Source organism: Falco naumanni, chromosome 5 (genome assembly GCF_017639655.2).
Source record: "Falco naumanni isolate bFalNau1 chromosome 5, bFalNau1.pat, whole genome shotgun sequence".
Classification (NCBI taxonomy): Eukaryota; Metazoa; Chordata; class Aves; order Falconiformes; family Falconidae; genus Falco; species Falco naumanni.
In genome coordinates this window covers 19,407,840-19,431,661 of record NC_054058.1, presented here as the reverse complement: position 1 = coordinate 19,431,661, position 23,822 = coordinate 19,407,840, and the positions used below count along the sequence as shown (strand labels likewise).

The 23,822-nt window shown below is 39.1% G+C and overlaps 1 protein-coding gene across 3 annotated transcripts in view; it reads left to right on the top strand.

Annotated features, from left to right (window-relative positions):
• Positions 1-17,652, top strand: part of BCAT1 (branched chain amino acid transaminase 1) — a 67,278-nt gene extending 49,626 nt beyond the window's left edge. For all 3 annotated transcript variants that reach the window (XM_040595863.1, XM_040595864.1, XM_040595865.1), the window contains 4 exons: positions 255-340; positions 2,573-2,713; positions 4,437-4,511; positions 10,171-17,652. In XM_040595863.1, coding sequence (XP_040451797.1) covers positions 255-340; positions 2,573-2,713; positions 4,437-4,511; positions 10,171-10,212 — 344 coding nt within the window. In that variant the 3' untranslated portion in view covers positions 10,213-17,652. The remainder of the gene's footprint in view (positions 1-254; positions 341-2,572; positions 2,714-4,436; positions 4,512-10,170) is intronic.
• The last annotated feature ends 6,170 nt before the right edge of the window (positions 17,653-23,822 follow it).

Here is a 23,822-nt window from a genome sequence, read left to right as displayed (position 1 = left end):
AGGCTTTAGCCATATGTTTATTAGTGTGTTAAACATGTTTCTTCCCCACCCACTGAAGTATACTCAAAATGTTCCAAACAATCAGCAGCAACTTATTGTAATTGAATCTGTGTAACTTGTGTTCTTAGAGGGTAGGAAACATTTCTGATATCATTCCACTTCTTTTTAATTTTCACGTTAGGTGTAATATGAGTAAACATTTTTTTGTTTCTTTGTTTTTCAACCAGTCTTTCTATTTCTTTTGTGTTTGACAGAAAATGAACTGGCAACGCCACCTTTAGATGGCATCATCCTTCCAGGAGTGACAAGACAAAGCATTTTGGATTTGGCACGTAATTGGGTGAGTGTTTTGACCTTGGCAGTAATGGTTTCAACTATCATGTTATAACACAAATGAAAGTAAGCATTCCTGGTGTTCAGTATCTTGAAGTTCAACTGAGCTGGTCAGATCATCGAATCACAGAATCGGTTTGACTTGTGTTTTTGGCTTGGAAGTTACCTTTAAAGGTCATCTAGTCCAACCCCCGCTGCAATGAGCAGGGGCATCTTCCACTAGATAGGTTGCTTAGAGCCCAGTCCAACCTGACCTTGGATGTTCCCATGAATGAGGCATCTACCACCTCTATGGGCATTCTGTTTCAGTGTTTCACCACTCTCACCATTAAAAATGTATTCCTTATATCTAGTCTAAATCTACCCTCTTTTAGCTTAAAACCATTATCCCATGTCCTATCGCAACAGGTCTTGCTAAAAAGTTTGTCCCCGTCTTTCTTATAAGCCCCCTTTAAGTACTGAAATCCCTTAACCTAAAATGGGAACTAATGGCATGTTGATTCATAAATTCTCAGCAACATCATCAGAATACCCACACCTGTCACACAGAACAATATCAAACTTGTTAAAATAGCTCTGTGTAGAATTTTACATGAAAATTCTCATTAAATCCACTGGTACCAGCAACTTAAAGCAAGGAAACAAACAATTACCATGTGTGATCACAGCTATACTTCAGTCATCAGCACACTATTTCTCTACTTAGTTCCCATGGCTCCACCTTTCTTTCTAATAACTAGCATGCAGCCTAAAATCCAGCCAGAGTCTTGAAGTCATCTGTCTGCTTCCAGATTCCAGTTCTGTGATGTAACCATCCAAGAACTTATTCAGACACTTGGGACTACCTCATATCTCAAATGCAGCAAGCTGTTCACTCTGCCTGTACTTTATTCAAAGGTTTTATTGTGGCTTGGGTAAGAATACTGTACAGTCAAAGGCTCATCAAGCCCAGTATCCTGTCTCCTGGTTTTGGCCAGATTAGATTTAGGGAGGAGTAACAGGAATAACACAGGCATGTATTATGCTTTTCCCCTGGTATTAACTCTCAGCTTCCAAGACTTCCTGAAATACAGTTCACAGTTATATCACTGAAGTCTTAACTTGCAATGAAGAGAGCTAGGCATGTACTTCGTGGTGCACGTGTGCCACTTGTTGACCTGTGCTGAGCTCTTGTGTGTCTTTATACGTATTGGTATTCCCCTAGTGCAGATACACATGCACACTTCTCAGTCCCACCTGGGGGGAGGGGGGCTTGTTTGTGAGATAGCAGACTCTCATCTTGATCTTTTTGAATAATTAGGTGTCTTCTACTCTACAAAGGTTGTTCTCTTTTTCCTGACCTCTATTCCCTAACCTATCTGAAAGCCTACTTACATGGTATCCCTGCCTCGCTTTCCAAATACTCTCCTGTCAAGAGCTAATCATGTTTTCTGCTATCGTAAGCATCTCTGTTTCATATTAAAAAGCTTGCATGTAAAACAAGGACTAAGCTTTAGTTTGGCCTGATAGGACAATGAAGTCCACATAAATCTGTGGAATGAAAATTTCAGTTCGATGTTTATTTTTCTTCTTCAAACACATCCCCTCAATCAGTTGCTATGCGTTCAATCAGTTGCTATGTATTCTTCAACACTTGTAGAAGGAAAAACACTCCCTATGTTAAAACTGTCCAATGTGAATTGCTTTAGTCATACTTGCAGTACAGTTAATTTTTCTATGTGACAACCGTGTGCAGGCTACAGTGTGAAATTTCACCAGAGATTAAAGAAATATATCACATCTAGTTGGCATTGCAGGTGGAATTAACAGAATGTGTTCTACTTAGGAATTGTTTGAGAGTGGAATGCAAAGCTCTCTTGACATAACTGAGTAATTTTTTTACAAATTCTAGCATGCTGGAGACCATGAGTAGTTAGATCCTGTGTCACATAACCAATGACAAATTCTGCTGTGTTATTCCCTAATGCAATATTGATATTCTGTACCAAATCAGAGGGAAGTCCCACTTAATCATCAGCATTTTATCTGACAAACCACCGGCTTCCTTGATGGTAATTCTTTCGATTAGAGTCTATCTTGTGTGATACTGTAGGGTTTGAAAAAATCACACGATTACAGCCAAAACTTGACTGATTGCCATTAGACTAGTAGTTCTATTAGAGATGTTAAACATGGAAAACAAAAACACAAACCATTTTTAAACTTTTTACAATTTTTGTGGTTGATTCTTCTTGTGCAGGGAGAATTTAAAGTGTCTGAGCGATATATCACCATGAGTGACCTGACAACTGCCTTGGAAGAGGACAGAGTAAAGGAGATGTTTGGTGCTGGAACAGCTTGTGTTGTATGCCCCATCTCTAACATTTTATATAAGGGCAAGGTAAGAAAATGTCTGTCTCTCTCCCCTCTTCCTTCTTTCTTCAGAATTTTATGATAATTAACTGCAGCTGAAGTGAGCTAGAAAAGGAGTGTTCCCAGAGGCTCCTGGAAAGATGAACAGTGTCAGTACGTTGTTTCCCAAGTGAATTACTGCTATGTTTTCAGAAGAGAGCTTTCCTTCTCATCTTCTGGGATTTTTTAATAGTTAAAATCATAAAAGCTTAATTCCTGGGAAGAGGAGGAGAAAAAGAAGTTACTAGCTCCCAGCCTGTTTGAAAAAATAGAAAACTATGTTCTCCCACATTTCTTTTACTGAACATTTTTTCCAAAGTCGAGGCACCGGGAAAGGTGAGGAGAGGAAGGACTTTCGCAGGGAACCAAATTTTTGAGCCGCTGCCTTCTTTTCTTCTCTGGTTCCTCTCTTCTTCACCCCCCATTGCAGGGAACTCAGCTGTGATGGAAGAGCTGTTTCAGGAGGGCGTACAGCTGCTTCCACCTACTAGGCACCATATGGGAGATTTCTCCTGCACAGGTAGAATTCCACAGGCATTCAGACTAAGCTGACTTGATGCTATTCAGCCAGCACAAAGTTAATTGAGAAGGTTAGGTTATTGCAGCTGCATGTATGGATGTGCTTCGTTCCATTATGCTGTGGTTCAACCCTGGCCAGCAACCAAGCCCCACGCAGCCGCTTGCTCACTCGCCCTCACCCAGAGGAATGGGGAGGAGAATCAGAATGGAATATAAAACTCAAGGGTTGAGATAAGAACAATTTAATAGGTAAAGCAGCAGCCACACACACAAGCAAAGCAAAGCAAGGAATCCATTCACTACTTCTGACCGGCAGGCAGGTGTCCAGCCATCCCCAGGAAAGCCGGGCTCCATCATACGTAACGGTGACTTGGGAAGACAAATGCCATAATGCTGAATGTCCCCCCCCTTCCTTCTTCTTCCCCCAGTTTATATACTCAGCATGATGTCATATGCTATGGAATATCCCTATGGCTAGTTCGGGTCACCTGTCCTGGCTGTGTCCCTTCCCAATTTCACGTCCCCCTCCAGCCCTCTTTGCTGGCAGGGCCCAAGAAACCAAAAAGTCCTTGATTTTAGTATAAACATTACCCAGCAACAACTAAAAACATCAGTGTCCTATTAACATTGTTCTCACATCATAGCCAAAACACGGCACTGTACTAGCTACCAAGAAGAAAACTAACTCTATCCCAGCTGAAACCAGGACACATTAAATATGAAAGTACAGTGAATGTCTGTTAAGTGATACTTCTTGAATTAATAGGATGTAATAAATGTAATAATATTATCAGATACTAAGGTAATATGAGAGACATCAAGGTCCTGAGTGACAGTAAGTACTGTAAATGTACTGTTGTGTTTCTACACAATATACTTTGAAATGAAATACTACTGTATATAGTGTTACTACTCTTGTCTGTACAGCATACCTTCTGTTTTGGACAGATCTTTTGGAAGGCTTAGATTAGCCTCTGCTAAAAACAGCATGAGTTCAACTAATCTAACTTTTCACTGGCTCAGCATGCCCTCCTACACTACAACAGCCCTTGCCTACTTGTAAGGAGGGCTAGAAAGCTTGATAAATATTTATTAAAATTGTTGATGACCCTAAGGTATTCATATGTACATGAAGTTATTATGACGTTATTCTTTCTCTCCACACCCCTTGCCCTTTCTTTATTCCACGGCAGCATTTGCACATTCCAACTATGGAGAATGGACCTCAGTTAACAACCCGTTTCCTGAACAAGCTGAGTGATATCCAGGTAAGGTGCTTCCTCTTCTTTAACCAGATAAAATAATAAAAGGTGAACATTGGAAAACACCAGAAAATAATCTTTTTAATAGTGGTGCTATATATATATAATCTATATGAACAAATATACATTAGATGTATTGTAATACATATTTCTTATTATATATTTCTTTTAATATATTTTGTATATATTATATAGGCTTTTATGTTTGATGTGGTTATTCTATCAATTTGTGTGGGTTTTTTTCCCTTGAGAAAGTATGATATGGATGGAGAGTGATTTAATTTTTCCCTGTTCATCTTGGAAGCTGGGTGAGAGTTAAGATATTACTGTTATCAGTGAAATCCAGTACTGTTGTTGTAGGTTCCTTTTTAAGGAGGAAAAAACAACATTATGGAGCATCTTGATAACACTGATCACAAATGAATATAGGCTAATCAATAAACAGATGGGTGAAATAGTAAGCATTCACTGGGAACAGCCAACTGATCACCAGTTGTTTCTCAGCATCTTTCCAATTACACAGTCACTTTTTATCCTTAAAACAGTTCTTTCTTTCCTCTGTGATTTCCTAAAAATCAAAGTCTATTTGGAATCTGTGCTTGACCTCCCCGTCTGGGCACAGGAGTCAATACCATTTCGGTTAAAGTCAATTAGCAGCACATGATGAGCCTTCTTATTTTAGTTGCCTGTTTTCTTTTCCTTGTTTAGTGTAGTTTATGGTGGGAGGAATTTGGGGATAGGAATAGGTCTTGGCAAGTTACAAGCCCCTTTATTTAAGGTCTGATAGCAGCTGCTTGACAGTATTGGCATGATTTTTTTCAAATTAAGTCTGATGGTTACTGTTCTATATTCTTAGCTTTTGGCTCAATACAATCTTAGATATGCTACTGCAGTTTTTATCTTCCTGCCAGTAAGCCCTGAAGTAAGAATTTTCTTGAAAGATTGAGAGATACACTGTACCACATAGCAACTCTGTGAATCCCATAAAATAATCAGAACTTTTAAAGAAAGAGCCCTAAAATTGATTTATCTTTCTATTTTACAGGCCCTTTACTAGTGTGTAGAAATAATATGACACAGTGTTCTTCTGATGAGACCCCAAACAAAAACTACTTGTGAACTGCTGTCTGTTGTTGTATGTTGATCCACCTAAAATCTCATGATGAGCAGATTCTTTATGTAATGTTATTTCTCCAGTGTTTTGTGCTATATTGCAGTCCAAGTTTAAATCCATTGCTATTCATTATGGGTTTTTCTCATTGCTTAATTCAAGTAGGGTGAAGCAGTCTTAGACAAGGAAGCCAGGACATCTCATATTGTTTCAGTGGTTCTTCTGTACTCTTGATTCTCTACATACCTTCACAGCTTCTGCTTTTCAGCATTAACTACTTTTTCCCTAGGAGTTGTAGCTCAAATGATGCAGCAAGACCACTTGACTGTTCTTCACTAGGAGGGTGACATGGGATCAGCATTTCTTGTTCTTCAGAATAGTATTGGACATTTCTGGCTGCGACTCACAGAGGAAAGAATTCTTAATATTCTGGTACCTTTGTGTTGATGGCTGAGCCAACTTTCCTGGAGCCAAAAAGACACGTTCCTCCATCTTCCTGTTGTTTCAGCTGTGCCAACTGTAACGGCTTGGGATCAGGGCCTTCTCTTAAAATAGTAGGACTGGTAGTTAGGAAGATGTATAGGTGCCTTTGGTTCTAGATTTCATGATTTGTTGAGGGGAAGTTGAAGCTGAGTTTTACGTGTTCCCAGCTCAGTTACATGCAACATTTTTGTCATCTTAATATATGGGAATACAAAGTAGTCTTTCTCCAGAATCCCACTACATACCACAGTTTTATTTCATCTTTCTCATCCCGAGTGCCTGATACACCTATCTAAAATAACATCTGGTGCCCATCACTTCTTTTGTTGTTGTCATATGTCCAGATTTATTATACACTTTTCATTGTGGTACAGACGAATCACTATTCCTATAGCTCTCTGCTCTATATTAAAGAGCATGTCAAGTATCTATCTTTAATGTCTGAAAACACTTGTGTAATTCCTGTGTTACCTTCTGAGGTCTAGGTGATGCTTTTGCGATGTACATTAGGGCCTTCAGCAATTTGTGATCAGTTTGAGTCTTCACTGATCACTTCTAATTGTAGTCATGGAACCGCTCAGCATCAGAAAGAGTTAAAGCCAGTTCCAGCACCTTGTTGAGTGTTATGTGTGGAGTAGGTACTGCTTTAACAGTTTGTGTCATGAGACAAGCGCGTGCCTTCTCTAGAAGAGTGGCTTGTGAAATCCAGAATTCTATTTCAGAAGACAACACTGGAACATGTGTCTTTCTCCCTTGGCCAGTAGATGATGAGTGGATTATTAAGACAAATCCATCCAGCCGGCTCCCTGAGGCTTCCTCCCATGCCCTCCCCAATCACCCTGTTTTTCCATCCCCAACCAAGGATCAGGAGGTGGCTGAAAAAGTGTAGATTGTTTCTAGCAATTATCTTCCTTGGAGCTTTTCGCTTTACAACTATGCATATGTACCTTTTTGCCTTTCAACTATGTACATAACTTGTGTTCATTAGTTACATACCAAGAGTAAATCCATCACTGCTGGAAAGTGCTGGACTATTATGTGTATGTTTACTTCTGGGTTTTCGTCCTTCTTTAAAAAAGCCAGGAGACTTAGAACACTTCATTGTTAGAAACATGATTTTGAAGCGGGTGATGGCTGCTTCCCATTTAAGAGTCAGTCAGCGGTTGCTGATTGTGTTTCTTCACTTTTCTGTGGAGAGATGAGCTCATATCCAAGCAGACCCCAGGTTGTCATACAGAAAACAGTGCTGCAACACACAAAATGGAATATATAATATTCTTAAAATGTCAGGGGATTTTTTAGGATCTTTCACAAAGACCTTTTGTGTATTCTACCAGGAGGGCATGTCGGGGGGAGATCTCTTTACAGTATCATTGGACTATTGTCATATCATTTGGACAGTCTTGAGGCTGTTATTCCAAAGAACGTTCAAGTTCTGAATAGTAAAATGCAATGGAAATGACAGCCAAACACAACTTTGGTCTCTGTGCTCTGCTGTTGCCTGAACTAGGGTGATGTATCCATTTCATGTTGGACAATGGACATTTGTAAAAAAGTAAAAATTCTCAATACCAACATTGTCCTTCATTTGAACCTGTGACCAAGAGGTGCAGGGCTCCGTATCCAACATCATTATACTGATTCCCTTGTGTACAACACATGCTTTTTTAACATTTTCAGATTATCTTCATTATTGCGTTTCCAAGTCTGTTTTCTTGCTGCTCGTTGTTCTTTTGCAAGTCTTCTGTGTTAAACAGGATTTCTTTGGATTTGAACAGCTGTTAGGTGGAACTAGAGCTAGAGTGACAAATTAGAAACTCATGGGCAGAACTGATTCTATTTCTCATGCTAGTTGAGAGAAATAGTAGAAGCACTGCGATACATATTTCCCTTTCTATCACTAAGTGGAAGTCATGATTACTTAAGGCTGATAAAGATTTTGGATTAAGTAATTTACATTGTGTACAGTAATGATGTGCTTATGAATGAGTTAGTCATAGTACACATGTCTTCTAGAACTGTTTGAATTAGATGATTTAAAGAGATTCTTTTCTCTGGGAATACACTCAATGAAATACCACTCATGTTTTTGTGGGTTTGTATTCCATGCTTTGAGAATAAATAAAACTTTCGCTATACCCTTTAAAGTATACATCAGGATGCAGCTTGGAAGGGATAGATAGAAGGTAAGATATATTGTTTATACTACATGATATAAAATAGATTTAAACACTGCAGTCAAACAGCAGTAAATAGCCTGTTAGTCAAAACCCTTCTCTTTCTCAGAGTTGCACAATCTAAATGGGCAGGCCAGCAGAAAAGCAACCAGGGAAGGAGAATGCATGTGTTAATTTTTACAAAGCAAGACCTGGGACAGGGTGGGAAAGAGGGATGGGATTGAGTAGCCTGAGGTCACAAAGTCTTTGACAAAATCAGAAGAGGAAGCTAAATCTGCTTTTATTTCTGGGATGAAAATATCTTAATTGTGGTATAACATCTACATTGCTCTGTTAATTCTGGAAGCAGGTTCAAACTGCAGTCTAGTGGCAACTCAGACCGGCCCTTGCAATTTCTGAAGTCAGCAGCAGCGCATTAGATGATACTACTACCTAAAGCCAGCAAAACTTTCAAATAACCCCCTGGCCTTTGCCTGCTTTCCGATTTGGGGTAGGTGGGGGTACCACCTTTTCTCTAAGAAGCAGTGATACGAAGGTCAAAGACATCTCTTTTTTTTCGTCTTTTTTTCTCCTCCCTTTGTCCCCATCTTCACAAAATTGCCACACATGAAGGTAATCCAGTGCTTTGCGGTTAAACTGATGATACATTTGCTTTTCCTTGGTTAGAGTTCCCAAGGCAGCCACACTGACATCTGGGAATGTAAGCTGGAAATCCTTTGAACAAGTAATTTATCCAAGGTCCTGTGTAGCACCATATCAGTTTTTAGTCAACCATATCACAGGCTGCAGAACAGGAGCAGCAGAATTAGTAATGAAAAGAAAAAGTAGATGTGGAGGTCATTTAGAGGCTTTACCCACTGGAGTAAAGAGTAAAACACAAGCACACTGAACATCATTCCTTTGTGGATCTAGAAATGTGTTTTTTTCTGGCTGATCCTGATTTGGAGCTGTTGTCTTTTCCCTGCTTTAATGTCCCTTTATCTCCTTTCTGGCTGATGCAGAACCTGGATTGGAGGAATTTCCTTTCATCCTCTCTGGAGAAATTATCATCACGTGATCTTTTCAGCCTACATAAAGCCTCTAAAACCAGTCTTTATTCCTTGGTGAACAGTGTTTTGAAGCTTCTTGAACATGGTACTATGAGGGCAAGGGCTCCCAGCTTACAACTGCTAGTAGTCTATCCACAGCAGTGCTTTGCTTATATGCTTGAGCCCTGTGTGCATTTTCGGGGCTCTCTGGAGCATTGTTTACAGGAATGGTGACAAAGAGCTTTAGAACACGGAGTCAGTTTAACAACCAAAAGTGCTGCCTTGGGACTGTATCCCCCCCTGGAAGGGATACAGCTCCACGTGGTAGCTTGCCTTCATTTCTGTGTGGTGATCCTGTTGGTTTGCATATGGAAAGACAACTTGTTTTATTTGGGTTACAGTTCTCTCTAATTTTACTCTGTGGTATTTGTGATGGGTTTTATTTCACATTCAACCAGAATGCTGTAATAAAAAGCCACCCTGAAAATAAAAAGAAAGAAAACCAAACGTGTTTGTTTATTGGAGCTGGAGCAGGGGCATACTTATATATGAATTACTGAACTGACCTCAGGGAATAACTATTAAACTGATGGAAAGCTCTGGTGAAGCAGGACTATTCTGTATCATCTCTAGTGAGTCTCAGTATCGCTCCTTTCTAGTCTGCCTGTCAGAAGGTGGATAAAGCTTCAAGCTGCCTTTAGGCTTCACTCAAATCAGGGACAGAAGTAATGACACAAGAAGTAGTTGTATAGTACTATCAGGATGGTGGATGTGAGTATCTCTGAGGATAGACCAAAGAAGTTATAATAATTGTACACTGTTGCTTTTAACTTTTATTCTTAAACTCCCTATTTGCTTCATTTCAGTATGGAAGAGAAGACAGCGATTGGGCAGTGCTGGTGTCATGAAAGTGGAAGAGTTCAGACCCTCCAGACAGAACAGACATGAATAACAACTTCTGTAGCTGCCTGTGTGTAGCGTAGTTTCTATATCAGTTTGCTCCCCAGGATGATTGTCTCCACAATCCGGCGAATGTGAACACAATCATTTTGATTTTTACTGTAATCCTGTTGGTAGAAGCCTGTCTTCTTGGTAGAGGTGCTAAATATTAGCAATAGAACTTACCTAATGGTTTTCTTAGTGCCTCCTTGTATCTTATGTGGTCTGAAAACTTGTAAAATGCTCTTCAACTGCTCTTCAGTTTGATTTGTTTTAACTGCCATCACCAGCAGAGCACATCATATAGCACAAGGACGCTGCCTGCTAGCTGGCCGCAGGGTTCTATTGACATTATTCTGCCTTTTGCTCTGTGTTCAGGAAACAAGTTTAGCCACACATTCTTTTTTTTCATATTCTGCTTGTATGGGAGATTCCTGCATTTGCATAGCCCTCTAGATTCCCCTGTGCATAGCCTCTCAAATAACAGCTCTGTCCTTTAGGCCAAATTTCTGAATCGATCTAGTCTGCAATACACTCCCCATTGGCCTATTGCCTTTCCCTCCATAGGGATATGCAGTGGCTGCTTGGGCAGTGCGTACCTCTTTAACAGTTGAATACATCCTTCCATATGTGATTTGCAGGGCTGGGTCAAGCCCTGCTGAGACAAGAATTACCTTTTGTCTGGCCTAGCACAGAGCCGGGCACACGGACAGTGTTGCCTTCCAGGCAAATGTCTAGAAAATAAGATTAGACAACTGTGGCTGTGAAAGTTGAACCGCTCTTCACAGCAACCAAACCTTTGGGTGGAGGAATTTCTTTCATCATTCAGTCACATGATTTAGAACAGCAAAATGTTTTTCTTGTCCCTTTCACCACTCCGTATGAAATCTATTCAGCGTCCATTGACACATGTACTTTAATAAGAGCCTTCCTATTAAGGAACAAGCTGTGTTGTCAACAGAAAATATCTAGCAAAATAAGGAAAGATATTTCATTTAAACCGTGGTTTCATTCTGATTAAGCGCATACTTCCTACACCGCTACTCTCTCACATGCAGTCTTGGTACTATTGGAAGCGATGTAAAGCATGTAGCCCACAGTTAGGGAACATTCACTAACAATCATACTGTAATATTTATTAGCTTTCTCTTTTTGCACACAGCTTTGTTGAACAGCTTTAAGATACCTCTTGCCAAAAAGGATCACCGTATCAATGTTCCAAAGTGCTACTTCAGTGTAAAACTGGTGAAACTTTACTGACACTAATGGAGTCCTATAAGGAGTAAAAGCGAAACATTTATTGCCATAGTTTCCAGTAGAGATGCACCAGTATGAAGGGACATTTTTAGCACTTTATTTTTTTTTTTTTAAGACACAAGAGTATCTCTCCCATGCTTTATAAATCTTTGTAGTTATTGGCATATGTTATCATAGCTTAAAAAGGCAAAATATAATTTCTAATAGACCATCCATGCCTTATGCAACTGCTAAAAAGTAGCCTTATGGCTTTCCTGTTCATTTTTTGTCAGATTTTAAAGACAACCCCTGCTTAGCTATCCTTTCTTTTGCTCCCTCACATCATGACTTTTACTGTCTTTCACTGCAGTCCAATTTAATCTTTTAATGAAGAACAGTTGAAGGTTCCCTCTGACAACGTAACCATTGTTAAAATTTGTTGGATAGTTTTCTCTTTAGAATACAGCTGCAAGCACAAAATGTTGTTTCACTTACAGTAGCAATAGTATTGTGTGTCTGCTTTTCTGACCATTTGAATCTGTATCATGTGCTGGTCTTCGTTCAGTATCTTACTATGTATCGTAAGCTGCTGGTAGTCTTTCTTTTATTTAATTAGATAGGTGGTAAAACTAACATGGGGAATATGTCAAGATGCGATGTGGGGTAGAGAGTTTTATCCAATGGGACAAGTATCATAACTAAAGAGTGCCTTTAACTAGAGTGTGGCATGGAGCTCTCTGAAGAGTATGTAATGAGCAACCACATGTGGCTTCCTGTTACTGAACTATCTAATCAGTCCCCTCATGTTCCTCTTGGATTTAGCAGCAAAAGGAAAAGTGGGAATGTCTAACTTCAGATGCATGGCGAAGAGGTTGTACGATACCTTAACATCTCAGGATGTTGATAGAGTTAGCAAGTATCATATATCAAAAGTCCCCACAAAGGCATCAGTATACCAGCAGTAATCTATTCCCTAGTCAGAATGAGTAAGGACCAGTTAGAAAAATTATTTTACTGTGGTGTCAACCTAAAAGTTGTGTAAAACTCTTCTTAAATTGGATGCAAGTAATTTCATGTGAGGAAACGAGGCAGTTTCATTTGTTGTGGTTTGCATGGTTTCCTGCACTGATCGGAGAGATACCTTTCTTTTTACTGCACATTTTGAGCTGATGGAGACTTCAAAATGATGAGAGCTGAAACTGAAATGATCCACAGAAATGTGTAGACTTTTCTGGCATAGAAGAATGAAAACATGTAGTGTGTATATGTTAGTTGTCTTTAACATCTTGGTTAATTGCTTTACGCTGGCTATGTCAACTCAAAGTTGTACTTATTTCCAAACAGGAACCAGGTGAATAGGTTCTCGATTTTAAACTTTAAAACCTAAATAAGGGAGCTGACAGGTCAGTATAATACAGGAAATTCTTCTAATGTTGCATGCTGTCCTACCCTGCATTCTGCCACTGCTTTTTTATCCTGTTAACCAAAGGAAAAAAAAAAAGTGTAAATAACAGTATTTGGTATTGTATTCTTCCTATTTTTGCCTGTACAATTTAGGAGGGAACTGTGGTATTCCCTGAGCTAATAGATTGTAAAAGAACATCTGCACATCTTTTCTCCGTGTGCCCTATTTGTTTAATTGCAACAGACTTACATAGAAAGAGTACGATACATCATATCTAGGCGATTATTCATTCTTCATCACTGAGTTATGGTTCTGGTAATTGATCTTTTAAGACATAAGAAAGTCTAACGTTAGGAAAATTTGAGACTGTTCAAAAAAGATAAATTAATATTGTTTTGTGATATTTGCATAATTGGCTGCAATTATTTAATGTTTAATTGGATTGATCAAATGAGATTCAGCCTTTCACATGCTTATGTTTTACAAACACTGGTACTTTAAAATGATAATAACGAACTCTAATTTTCATATGTTCTTTCTTTGCCCCTTCATTCTTTTGATTATTATTTTCAGTATTGAGCATGTCCTTACTTTTCAGTTTGGTGAGCACGATTCATGCATAGGAAAGAAGTCCTTCAAATGAGAGAACTTTTCATGAGACCTGCATTTCATACAAGCTCTTCTGATGCCAAGAGTTACGGCCTCAGCAACTGACATTAACTAGATTCTTAACTGCAATAAGGGCAAATTGACTGAGAATTTACAGTGACAGTCTCTGGTGAGAATGCTAATAAAGGTTCCTCCTTCAGATAGATAATCTGTTCAGTCTGTAACAATGCAAAGCAAATGATTTTTCTGGGATATAGAAGGGAAGTCTGATAAAACAAAATCAAGATAGTGAGAGATCTCTCTGCTCAGCCATTGTTTACACCTGTTCAACTATCTCAAGCCAAAAAGCAGTTATCCTCCACTTCTCTTTCTAGATAAACTCATGTTTAGGGCTTATGTAATTCAACAGAGAGATATCACTGATCCTCTCCTGTATACTTATTTTATACTTATTTCTCCTCAGGTTTGAAGAGTGGTAATTTAGAGAAATGTGATACTCGAGTCATTTGGAGTGCAAGTTATTTGAAAGGTCTGTCTAATACATGGTCTTCCAAGGAGGTAGACAGAAAAACAGCTGGGACCCATCTCATAGCTGCCTAATTAGAGGAGGAGCCCTCTTGAATTCAATGACCTCTCCCAAACAATCTGCATAATCTCAACAGACTGCTTAGGGTAAGCTGTCTATTGATAGTGCCTTGCAATGAAATAGGATACAGAGTAGGTAGCACATCCTGCCAGTCTGTGGCACATTGGCTCTCTCTGCATGGGATTCACCTTAGTGATGCTAAGTTTTAATGTTCTGGTGTCAGGCTTGTATACTGAGAGGTGGGCAGGCATAAATGATGGTTGAGCATGCCCTGAGGTGGGTTGTTCCCTGCTGTCTTTCTCTCCCTTCCACACAGACTTGCAGCCCCTTTTCCCCAGCCGCCTATCATGATGCCATTTGGTCTCATGTCTAACAGTGACCATTTAAGCAAATTTTGCACATCTTTTTGCTTTTAGCCATAGTGGCCGTTTAAAAAAAACAACAAAGTTTTGTTCATCTTGCAGGTGTTCAAGATCAGAATTGTACTTTGCCATCTGCATATGTAATTCCTGAATAGACTACCACTGACTTTGTGACCCTGGAAAAGTTACCTAACTTCTTTGTAAATGCAGAGTAGTAGTACTACCACTTATACCACTTTTAACTCGAATCCAAACTTTTGCATAAAAAGTTATTTTACTACAGACCAAATAAGCTTTCCAGAAAGCTTTTTAAGCAGCAGAGAAAGATACCATATAAAGTCCAGTATTTCAAGGGTTGCTTTAGAGTAGAAGTATCTTGATTATACAGGAGAAAACCATTATTTGAATGAGAAATATGTTTAAGGTTTGCTGTATGAACCTGTAAACAAGTAAAACATGTAGTTCAGAATATAAAGTACCATACAGAAAGATCTTGAAAAGAGAATTCACCGCCACCTCTCAAACAATGCTATCTTATTGAGAAGTGATGCTTGAAGGAAGTCTTGTACCTCTCAATGCAGAGTCATTAGATTACAACTATTCTACAGGTACGCTTTGTCATGTAGCACTTGTGACAGACCTCTTTATCAATCTTGACTACAAATTTTCTAAACTGCAGTATTTAGCAATTGGGGAGCATCAGCTGTGTTTTACTGTATTTTGTCACTGTCCTCAAGATTTGGAAAAATAATTCATAGGTCCTAAATCATTTAAGCTAAGTAACTTCTTAGTAAGTGTATTTTTAGTCGTAATGGCAAAAGAGAGGACTGATATTGCATTGGTGAAAAATACTGTTGTAGCAGTCCTTCTGTCTGTGCCTTCCTTTAAGTATGATGGTTATTGGTGGGAATTCCAGGATATTTTCCCTGACTATGCAAAATCTGAGTGCCGTCTACAGCACAGTTGGCAAATATATCCCCAACTCCATAAACAAAACTAACTTAGCCATTACCTTGAGCTAGAACAGTCAAGCACATTAGGACTTAGCAGGTGTGGAACAACATTGAATTAGAATGGTCAAGCCATTGGAATTAGTAGCTCAGATAGAAACAAATCTCACTAACCACACTGGCAAGGTTAATCACACCCAAATTTAGTAAAAATAATGGATTTTAAATTTGCTAGTAATAACAGAATGGCTAGATCCTTGTCCCTCTATCTGAACATGAATTTATACCATTTGCTTATCTTAAAACTTAATTTATTCAGTCTGATTTTTACCACAGTCCTAAATTCTCATGCCATGCTTTTAAAAAGAGTCTTAAATTTCATGTTCCTAGGAGGATCTTAAGGAAGATTTAAGACCTTGATATATAATTTTCAAGTCTGTAAAAAAACAGCTGGATAAAGTTAAGGTAGAAAAAGAGAAGACAACTTTGTGGAAGAAAGTAACTACAGTGTTCCAAATGGTTTTCCAACACTGGTAATTCTTGGGTTTTTTACCAAAGAGGTATGCAGGGGATAGTACATAAAAAAGTGTACTTTTTTCTTTCCTTCTTTTTTCTCTCTCTCTTTTTTTTTTTTCCCCTTCTTTTTCTAAGCAAGAGTTGGGATTGTTTCTAAGAGCTGGTTCTCTTAGTAATACTAATTCTTTATAGAACTTGATTCTGTCAGGCTTAGAGCAGTCATTTAAGTGTGAGATGGAAGATTTCAGAAGTTATTTCACGTGGTACTATCTTGCATGAACAAGTTTTCTTTCATTTTATGATCAAAGTGATCAAGATACGAACATGGAATCTTTAAATTTTGCACCTTTTAATAAAAAAATTTGCTTTTCATTTTAGAATTCTGATACAGCATCACTGAACTATTATAATGAACTATCATGTCTCAGTAGGTTATGAGAAGAAAGGAAACATTCTTATTCAATCATGTAATCACCTTCTTCCTGTATGGCAAATCCCCTCTTCATTATGATTTGGCCACCACAAGAATTGTGACTTCTTCAGCTGAAATAACAGTTTTTTTCTCTACTGTACCCTACTAGTGCACTCTCGGATTTTTAGTAAGACTAAGTGCTTGCAGCAAATGCGAGAGCAAAAAGTGAAGTGAAAAGTCTTCTCTTTCCAGAACAGGCATGCTAAGGAAGGAGAGTAAAATTACTCATCCAGTTGGTCAAGACAGGAGGTCAGAACAACTTCATTACCGTTCTCATTCAGTCCAGAACAGAGACTACTCACGTATACCAAATGTCTAGCAGGATAGTAGATTGCTATTGCTATTTAAGATTGCTGTTATTCAGTTACTTAAATACATAGATCTATGCTTACGTTTTCATAACTTGGGCCTTAGTATCTTGACTGAAATCTGCCACACACATGTCATGAAACAGTAAAATATTAGATCAAAACAAACAGGTAAAGCTCCAGATATCTAACAGTGAGAAACTGTTTTCTACAGGTCAGTGGCCTATTCTCTTCCCATAATTTATATTAATTTTCTAATGGCCTGATAGTTGACTAGAACCGCAAATAGGAGACAAATGCATCATTAACTCTGCTCTATAGTTGAGGATGTTAAGGTGAATCTATTCCCTCCATCTCCTGGGGAGATGGCTTGGACTCTAGCTTGGCCACTATAGTAGAGAGTGACAGAATGTAAAATGTTCTTTGCCGTGATGGAGACAAGAGTTTTATCTGAAGCTAATTGCAAACAGTTTCTGTTAAAACAATAAATGTGAAAAGACATATGGCCCAGTCTACCTGACTTTCAAGGCATTTAGAAGGGTGCAGTAATAGTTACTGGAATTGTAGCGTATAAGCAGTGGGAAGTTAGCAACTAAAAGAGGGAGAAGTAAACACCTCTGAAGGGTCTCTCTTTTCTCAAATGTTAAAGTTAACTGGGTATTTTACAAGGATCTGAACATATAAAAGCAGTAAGGGACAGATGTGTGAAAAAATACTGGATAAACTAAAGGAAACTCTACCTCATTCTTCTCTAAAGGTTTTGTAGAAGCACAATTAAGCGCTCCTAATGGCATTGTTATGTACCGACCATCTGGCATGAAAGAAACACTTTATATTTGTATGTCTATAAATCCTGTAATAACTGTATTTTGCTGGCAGTAGAAACAGTCTATACTATTTGCAGTTTTCCTCATCAAATCTGTAATTATGCAATGTTTCTGTCTCCAATAAAGGAATTTAATGGGCACCTGTTTGTGGCATGTTATGAAATCATCACTGTTGAGTACAGCTAACTAAGCATAATTATCCCATAGATGGGAGCTTTTATGAAATAAATTCTTGAAGGCTGGATGAAAAGAAAAAAGAGTTACCAAATGGAGTGTGGCACCTAAGAACAGCAAAGCAAGATACAAGTGGTAAGAGATAAGCTAACTCTGTAGTCAAAATGCAAAGCCTATATCCTGCCTTCCACTGAATTCTAAGGATGACACTCAGAGGGAAGAGTGAGGTCTTAACAACAGCAGACATGCATCTACCCTGCCAAGCCTGGAGGCTGAGCCTGTTAGTCCACTGACAGTAAAATGCTGGACAAATCAAGCAGCAAAACTACCTACCTGCTAACCATGTTGTCATGAAACAGCTTTTTAATGTGCCAGGACCACGTAGCAGTGATTGAATACAGCCCCCATTCTAAAGGGTTTGGGACGATGAGCTCGAGAGAGAAGAAAGCCAGAAAACAACTTCATACTTTGAGCACTTACTTCATGAGGCGGTTTTGAATAGTCATTAAGGTATGTCAACCGATGGGAAGCCCTTTGAAGATGGAAAGTGCTGAAAAGTGGGTGGTGTTAAAATCTTGACATTTGCCATGTGTAATAGCTATATTTACCAAAATTCTCGACATACTCCCCCTTTTCAGTGCAGGGAATACTGTGATTAAAGGTAGTACTTAATCCATGCTGTGGTAAAGTACACATCAGGGTAAATTTTCCATCTGATTTGGTTCTCAGTGACTTCAGGGAAAGCTGGCATGGATACAGGACACTTTAAAGAAACTATAGATAGGCAAGTACTGAAAGTTGTTAATTACTGCTAGGAGAACGAGCCTAACATGTCAGAATCAGGCTTTATTCCTGTAGTTTGGCTTCTCCCCTTTAATCCTGAGGGAACTTTTCTTAATTGTAACTCTAGCTTGAGCTTCAGTAAGACAGCCTTCAAAACTTGCTTATCCCAAGTAGTAATAATTTGAGGACTGATCCTACAAGGTGCTGAGTGGGCTTCAGAGACAGAGAGAACTGTGCCTTTTAACAAAACTTAAAAAGACCCCCATTTTCATCCCTTTTGAAGCCTCACAATAGCTGGCAAGAGTTCTGTTCAACAAAGCACTTGCAGTACCACCGGCAGCAGTGTGTTCTTGGGGGTGGAGAGGATCAGTTCTGAGGACTCTGATCTGGGATACAGTCTTGTAAAGTTGATATGACCCCCCCCCAAAAAAAAAAAATAAATCAGTTTTAAAATAACACAGCGGGAGGACAAAGCAGAAGGAAAAAACTGCTTTCTATACATATAACCAGGGCAAGGAAACAAAGCTGGGCATTCCAATATACGCAGAACTAGAAATGCCAGTTTTGAGGGTATTCAACAAAAGTGCTGAATTTCAGTTTTTCTTCTTCCTTTCCTTTTGCTCAGTGTTCTGATATTGTGGCATCATGGTGATTTTAACAGAGCTTCTAAAGAATTACCCTGCTGCCAAGAAGAGCAAAATTTTCTGTAGTAGCACCTTTGCTGTTCTGGATGCTTCTCTAATGAGAACTTGTAAAAGAAAATACAAGAATGTGGAAGGTGTCTACTTCCCTCTCTCCCATGGGAATGATTTTTAATGCCAGGTAAGAAAATGTTTGTCCTGCTTCATCTGCAGGTGGTATTATATCTGTACAAATTTAGGATACTAAATTCTAAGCATTGCTGATGCCAGATTATACAAGACAGTTTATCTTAAGTTCTTGTGGGTCATTCAAAGACATTATGTTCTTTTGACATGATTTCAAAAAAATCTCTGGTTTATAACCTCTTTTTTTTTTTTCTTCTCCATTTTGCTCGTGGAGTAATGATTTTTGAAGGTTCAACTTTGGTCAATTTATGCTCTTAGTTGTATATAGGCATTTATCCTTTACTTTGAAGGCTGTGTAGGCTAACATTTCTTTAGAGTGAGGTAAAGAAAATTCATATGTAAAGAAAATACCCTAACCAAACTCAGTATTTGTGAGAGAAATACCTAACTCTAAAGGATAAACTGAAAAACTTGTTTAAAATGGGTGAGTTCTAACCACAGACTGTAAAATGCACCCACACTTTGATTTTAGGCAATACATATTTTCAGAGGGACTTAATAGTTAAATATTTTAACTTGTCTTATTAGGTGAAATACCAATGGCATGTCTAAGGCACATATGCATGTTTGTAGTCTACAAAACATACGCCTTTCAAACAAAAGGCGGATCAAGTCAATACTTACTTGATACATGGTAATATCTACGAAGTCAGCATTTTGTAAACGCTCAGCAAGCAGGCCAGGCATCTTCAGTACACAGCACGTGTTCAACGGCCCCTCTGGGTCTGCCCACAGGCAGATGGAGGTAAGGCTCTGGTATAGGCTCTGGTATAGCTGGCCTATGCAGCTGAAGCTGTGTGGTGATATGGAAGTGTGTGCTTTGCAGGGTTGTATGTGCAACGGTGACTTTATACCCATCCTTTATAGATAGACAAATACAGGCTGGGAGGCTGCCACTACCAGAAACATTATCACCTGTAAAATCGCTAGGGCTGTTCTGACTTCTTTTGGTAGGGATGAGATTCATCTAGTGTACTACACCTAAGCTGAAAACAAAGACTGTGATTTACCCACCTTTTAGGTGAAGTTTACATAAATCATCACCGAGCAGAGCCAGTGGACAGACTTCTTTCAGTGGAAACTTCAAATTCAACTGGTGATAGCTCAGCCCCTAGCTTTCATGCTCTGAGCACGAAGAGAAAGGCTCCACTCTTCTTATTTCCAGCTGCTCTGTCCCTGACCTTCCCTTTGTGGCACTGCTGGCACAAAAGCAGTTGCAGAGTGACCGGATCACTGAACACAGGGCAGCAGAAGCAGATGCACAGACCCCACACACTGGAAGAGCAGGGCTGCTGTTGAAGCCATGGCAGAGCTTTAAGGAACTGAAGTCAGTGAAGGAGTCACACCCATTGAAACGTTAGGATTTTAATATCTCCCAGGTGCTACCCACTTTTATTACAGCTCTTAAACTTTTATGCAGCAGTCCTTGCTTAAGTCATTGCTGAATTCTGAGCGCATTTTTTTTGCCTTCCCTTAGCTGTAGCTCATACAAGTCTCATGCCTGAGCAAAGACTGTAATATTTGCTTTACTGATGTTCCAGGTTGGAAAAGAAAGGAACTTCTGAAGATTTTGTATCTTCATCATAAGGGTGTGACTGAAAACTGGTTAGAATCAAGACAGTGAAAAATACTCTTTATGTTTTTAGGAAATCTCAGTGCTTAAAAATTTGTAGAAAAATGCCACAGATCAGACTGATGTTCCAGTACCTTTTACCTCTAGGGATAGAGTTCTGACCATCCCACTGCTCTGGATCCTACCAGCTAAGACTCACATTGGTCCTAAATGCTTATAAACTTCACATCGCTTCCTTCCTCTGTAGAGGAGTGAAGGCAGGTTAATTAGCATTGATAATGTACAGCTGTGGGCTGGCTTCAGGGGCGGTGGGCTGGCTGATGTGGATGAGGTGCAGCCGTGGCTGTTCCTGCTAAGTAGTTAAATAGCTCATAGGGGTGTGGAAGAGGGGCACCTGGTGAAGAGAGACTGGGAAGAAGCAGAGGGAGGAGAGAGAGTGCCCTGGAGGTAGGAGAGACAAGGAGAAGGATGTAGTGGAGGAACTGGCCTGAAGAGTATGAAGAAGCAGCACAAGTAGTAGGTGAACTGTTGAAAACTTGTGGGGAATCGGTGATTGTGCCAGAGCAAGGCATGGGAACTACTTACTGAAGTTAATCTGGTATGGGGTGGTAAAAACCTTGCTGCAGCCTAATTGTTTGTGTTGCAACATTTCTCTACCACGGTCTGTCCTTACCTATATCATGCAAGGCACAGAAAACCTGAGTAGTTTGTCAGCTGCTTACGTTCCTGTCTTGAAAATACACTCCCACAAATACCCACCTCTAAGCATAACTTGTAGGGAACACAGGTTCCCTTTGCTGTTTCCCTCCTTTGGTAGGTGGAAAATTTTTATGGCTCTTGAGGAAAAACAGTTAAGTCTGAGCTAAGCTCAAGGTTAGAAAGCCTCCCTAACCTCTGCTGCCAGTTTTTTACACAGGGTTCTCCCTCTGAAGGGGGTAGGGTCAGTAACTCTCCAGTGGGGAGAGATCCCACCTGTCTTGTACTTGCTGTAACCAAAATGCCTATGTCTACTTAGGTGGCAGTGATCTCCACACTGTTATACAGGCTTGAAAAGTCATGGTTAGGATGGTGAAGGTGAGACAGGAGCTGGTTACTCATGATACATTACCTTACTAAGAGAAATTACATTGTCTCTTGCTCTGTTTTGCTATCTGCATCTACCATTGGTGATAATGTTAGGCTAGGAAGTGCTAATAGTTGCTGTCAGGTGAGTCATTAACCCAAAAATCTTCAGATTTGTCCATGGCTATGCCAAGGACTTTTCAGACTGAAGAATTTGTAGCCTCTGTGTGTGTGAGGTGGAGAGCAGAGAAAGGTAGTGTTGCATATGCTTTTCTGAAGGAGCAAAGAAATAGTTTTGGGAATGCAGGTTTTACTTGCATGGCACACTTGAGGGTTCCTGAGGAGCCTACCTTTTGCTGTTTGGTCTCAGCATGTTCCTGAAATAAGGCTTCTTTTTAACAAATAAACAAGCTAAAGAGATAATACTACCTAACATCATTGCCTATACTTTTCTGTCATGGAAAGAATCTAGCGAGACATCCAATGTTGATGCTCTTTCTTCCTCGTGCAGTATGGCCTGCACAGATGCAAAGCATATTTTTGTTAATTATTTTTTTTTAACTTCAAGAAGACCAGGCTATTGTCTGTCAGCCTAGGCAGAAGCTTTTTTAATATGTGCATGAATGCCTTTAACTGATACTGTCATTACACATATGAACCATAACCAATCAGCAGATTTTTTAGGTCAGATGGCTACTCTATTTTTGAAAGATTAGTGTTATTGAGTTCCTACCTAGCAACTCTTTACGTCTGCTAAGGTGAATCTTAAGAGCTTCATTGTGCCTTTTACAGCTGTTTAACTCTGAGTCCCTTGGAAGGATTTCCTTTGCTAGTCTACATGCTGCTACATCCAAGTGGCAAAAAGGAAAACTCCTTATTTCACATTCCAACAAAAAGATACCAACATCTGTACTAGTTCCCCATATCTGCATGTGTTTAATATTGGCAAGCTTTTTCAGTGCTAAGATAACATCAACTCAAAAGTTAGGAGAAATGTCACTAAGGCCAAAGTTCAGGCTGACAAAAGGGAAAATCCGCAAATTTTACGGGATAAGATCATACTTAAACACAAAATTTATTTTCTGAATATGTACCTATATCTGCCAAACCTTGGTCTTTTTGTGGCAACTTTCTCCTGGAAAGAGAAAGTAACATCAATAAGGCTTTACTATCTGTTACTACAATTTAAGCAGCATGAGAGAAAGCCAACAATATCTGACCCAGTGAAGCTCTTATCAAGTTGTATATGAAATTCAGGCCAAAATTCACCTGCTGTAGAGTTGTTTAACCTTCTTTTTTCTCTGATAAAATATCTATTGTCAGAAAAATAATTTTGTACTTGTGTAGCGCTAGAAACCAGAAAATGTATGGGTTTCATTTTAAATAATGAAAAGTAATTTTTCAGGGGAAAAAAGAAAAATTTGACCCATAGATCATCACTAATCAACCATGTATATTTTAACAATTACTGTTTCATTCAGTCATAAGATGATAAATTTGAGATCTTTCACAGGAAAACTGAAAATCAAACTGAAATTACAGTAAATTGCTAAACCATGTTGGTTTGCAATGATTTATTTTTAAAAGATACTGCTTCTCTTGGTTTCCTCTACAGTGCATAATATAAGTTTATCAGATAAGAAGTGATTTTCATTAGGGAAAAATTATAAGCAATCTGGAAAAGAAGAAAAGATTAGCAGTTACCCTTGATCAATTCCTTTCTGTGCCTTTGAGCAAGGCAGGTAACTCTCCTAGCTCCTATTTTCCAGCTGTAAAATGGGGTTAATAGCTCTCAGCAAACTGAGAGACTCCTGTGAGGATAAATGCATGACAGGCTGTATGATCAATGAGCAATGGAGGGCCATATGGACCTGAAGACAGATTCCACC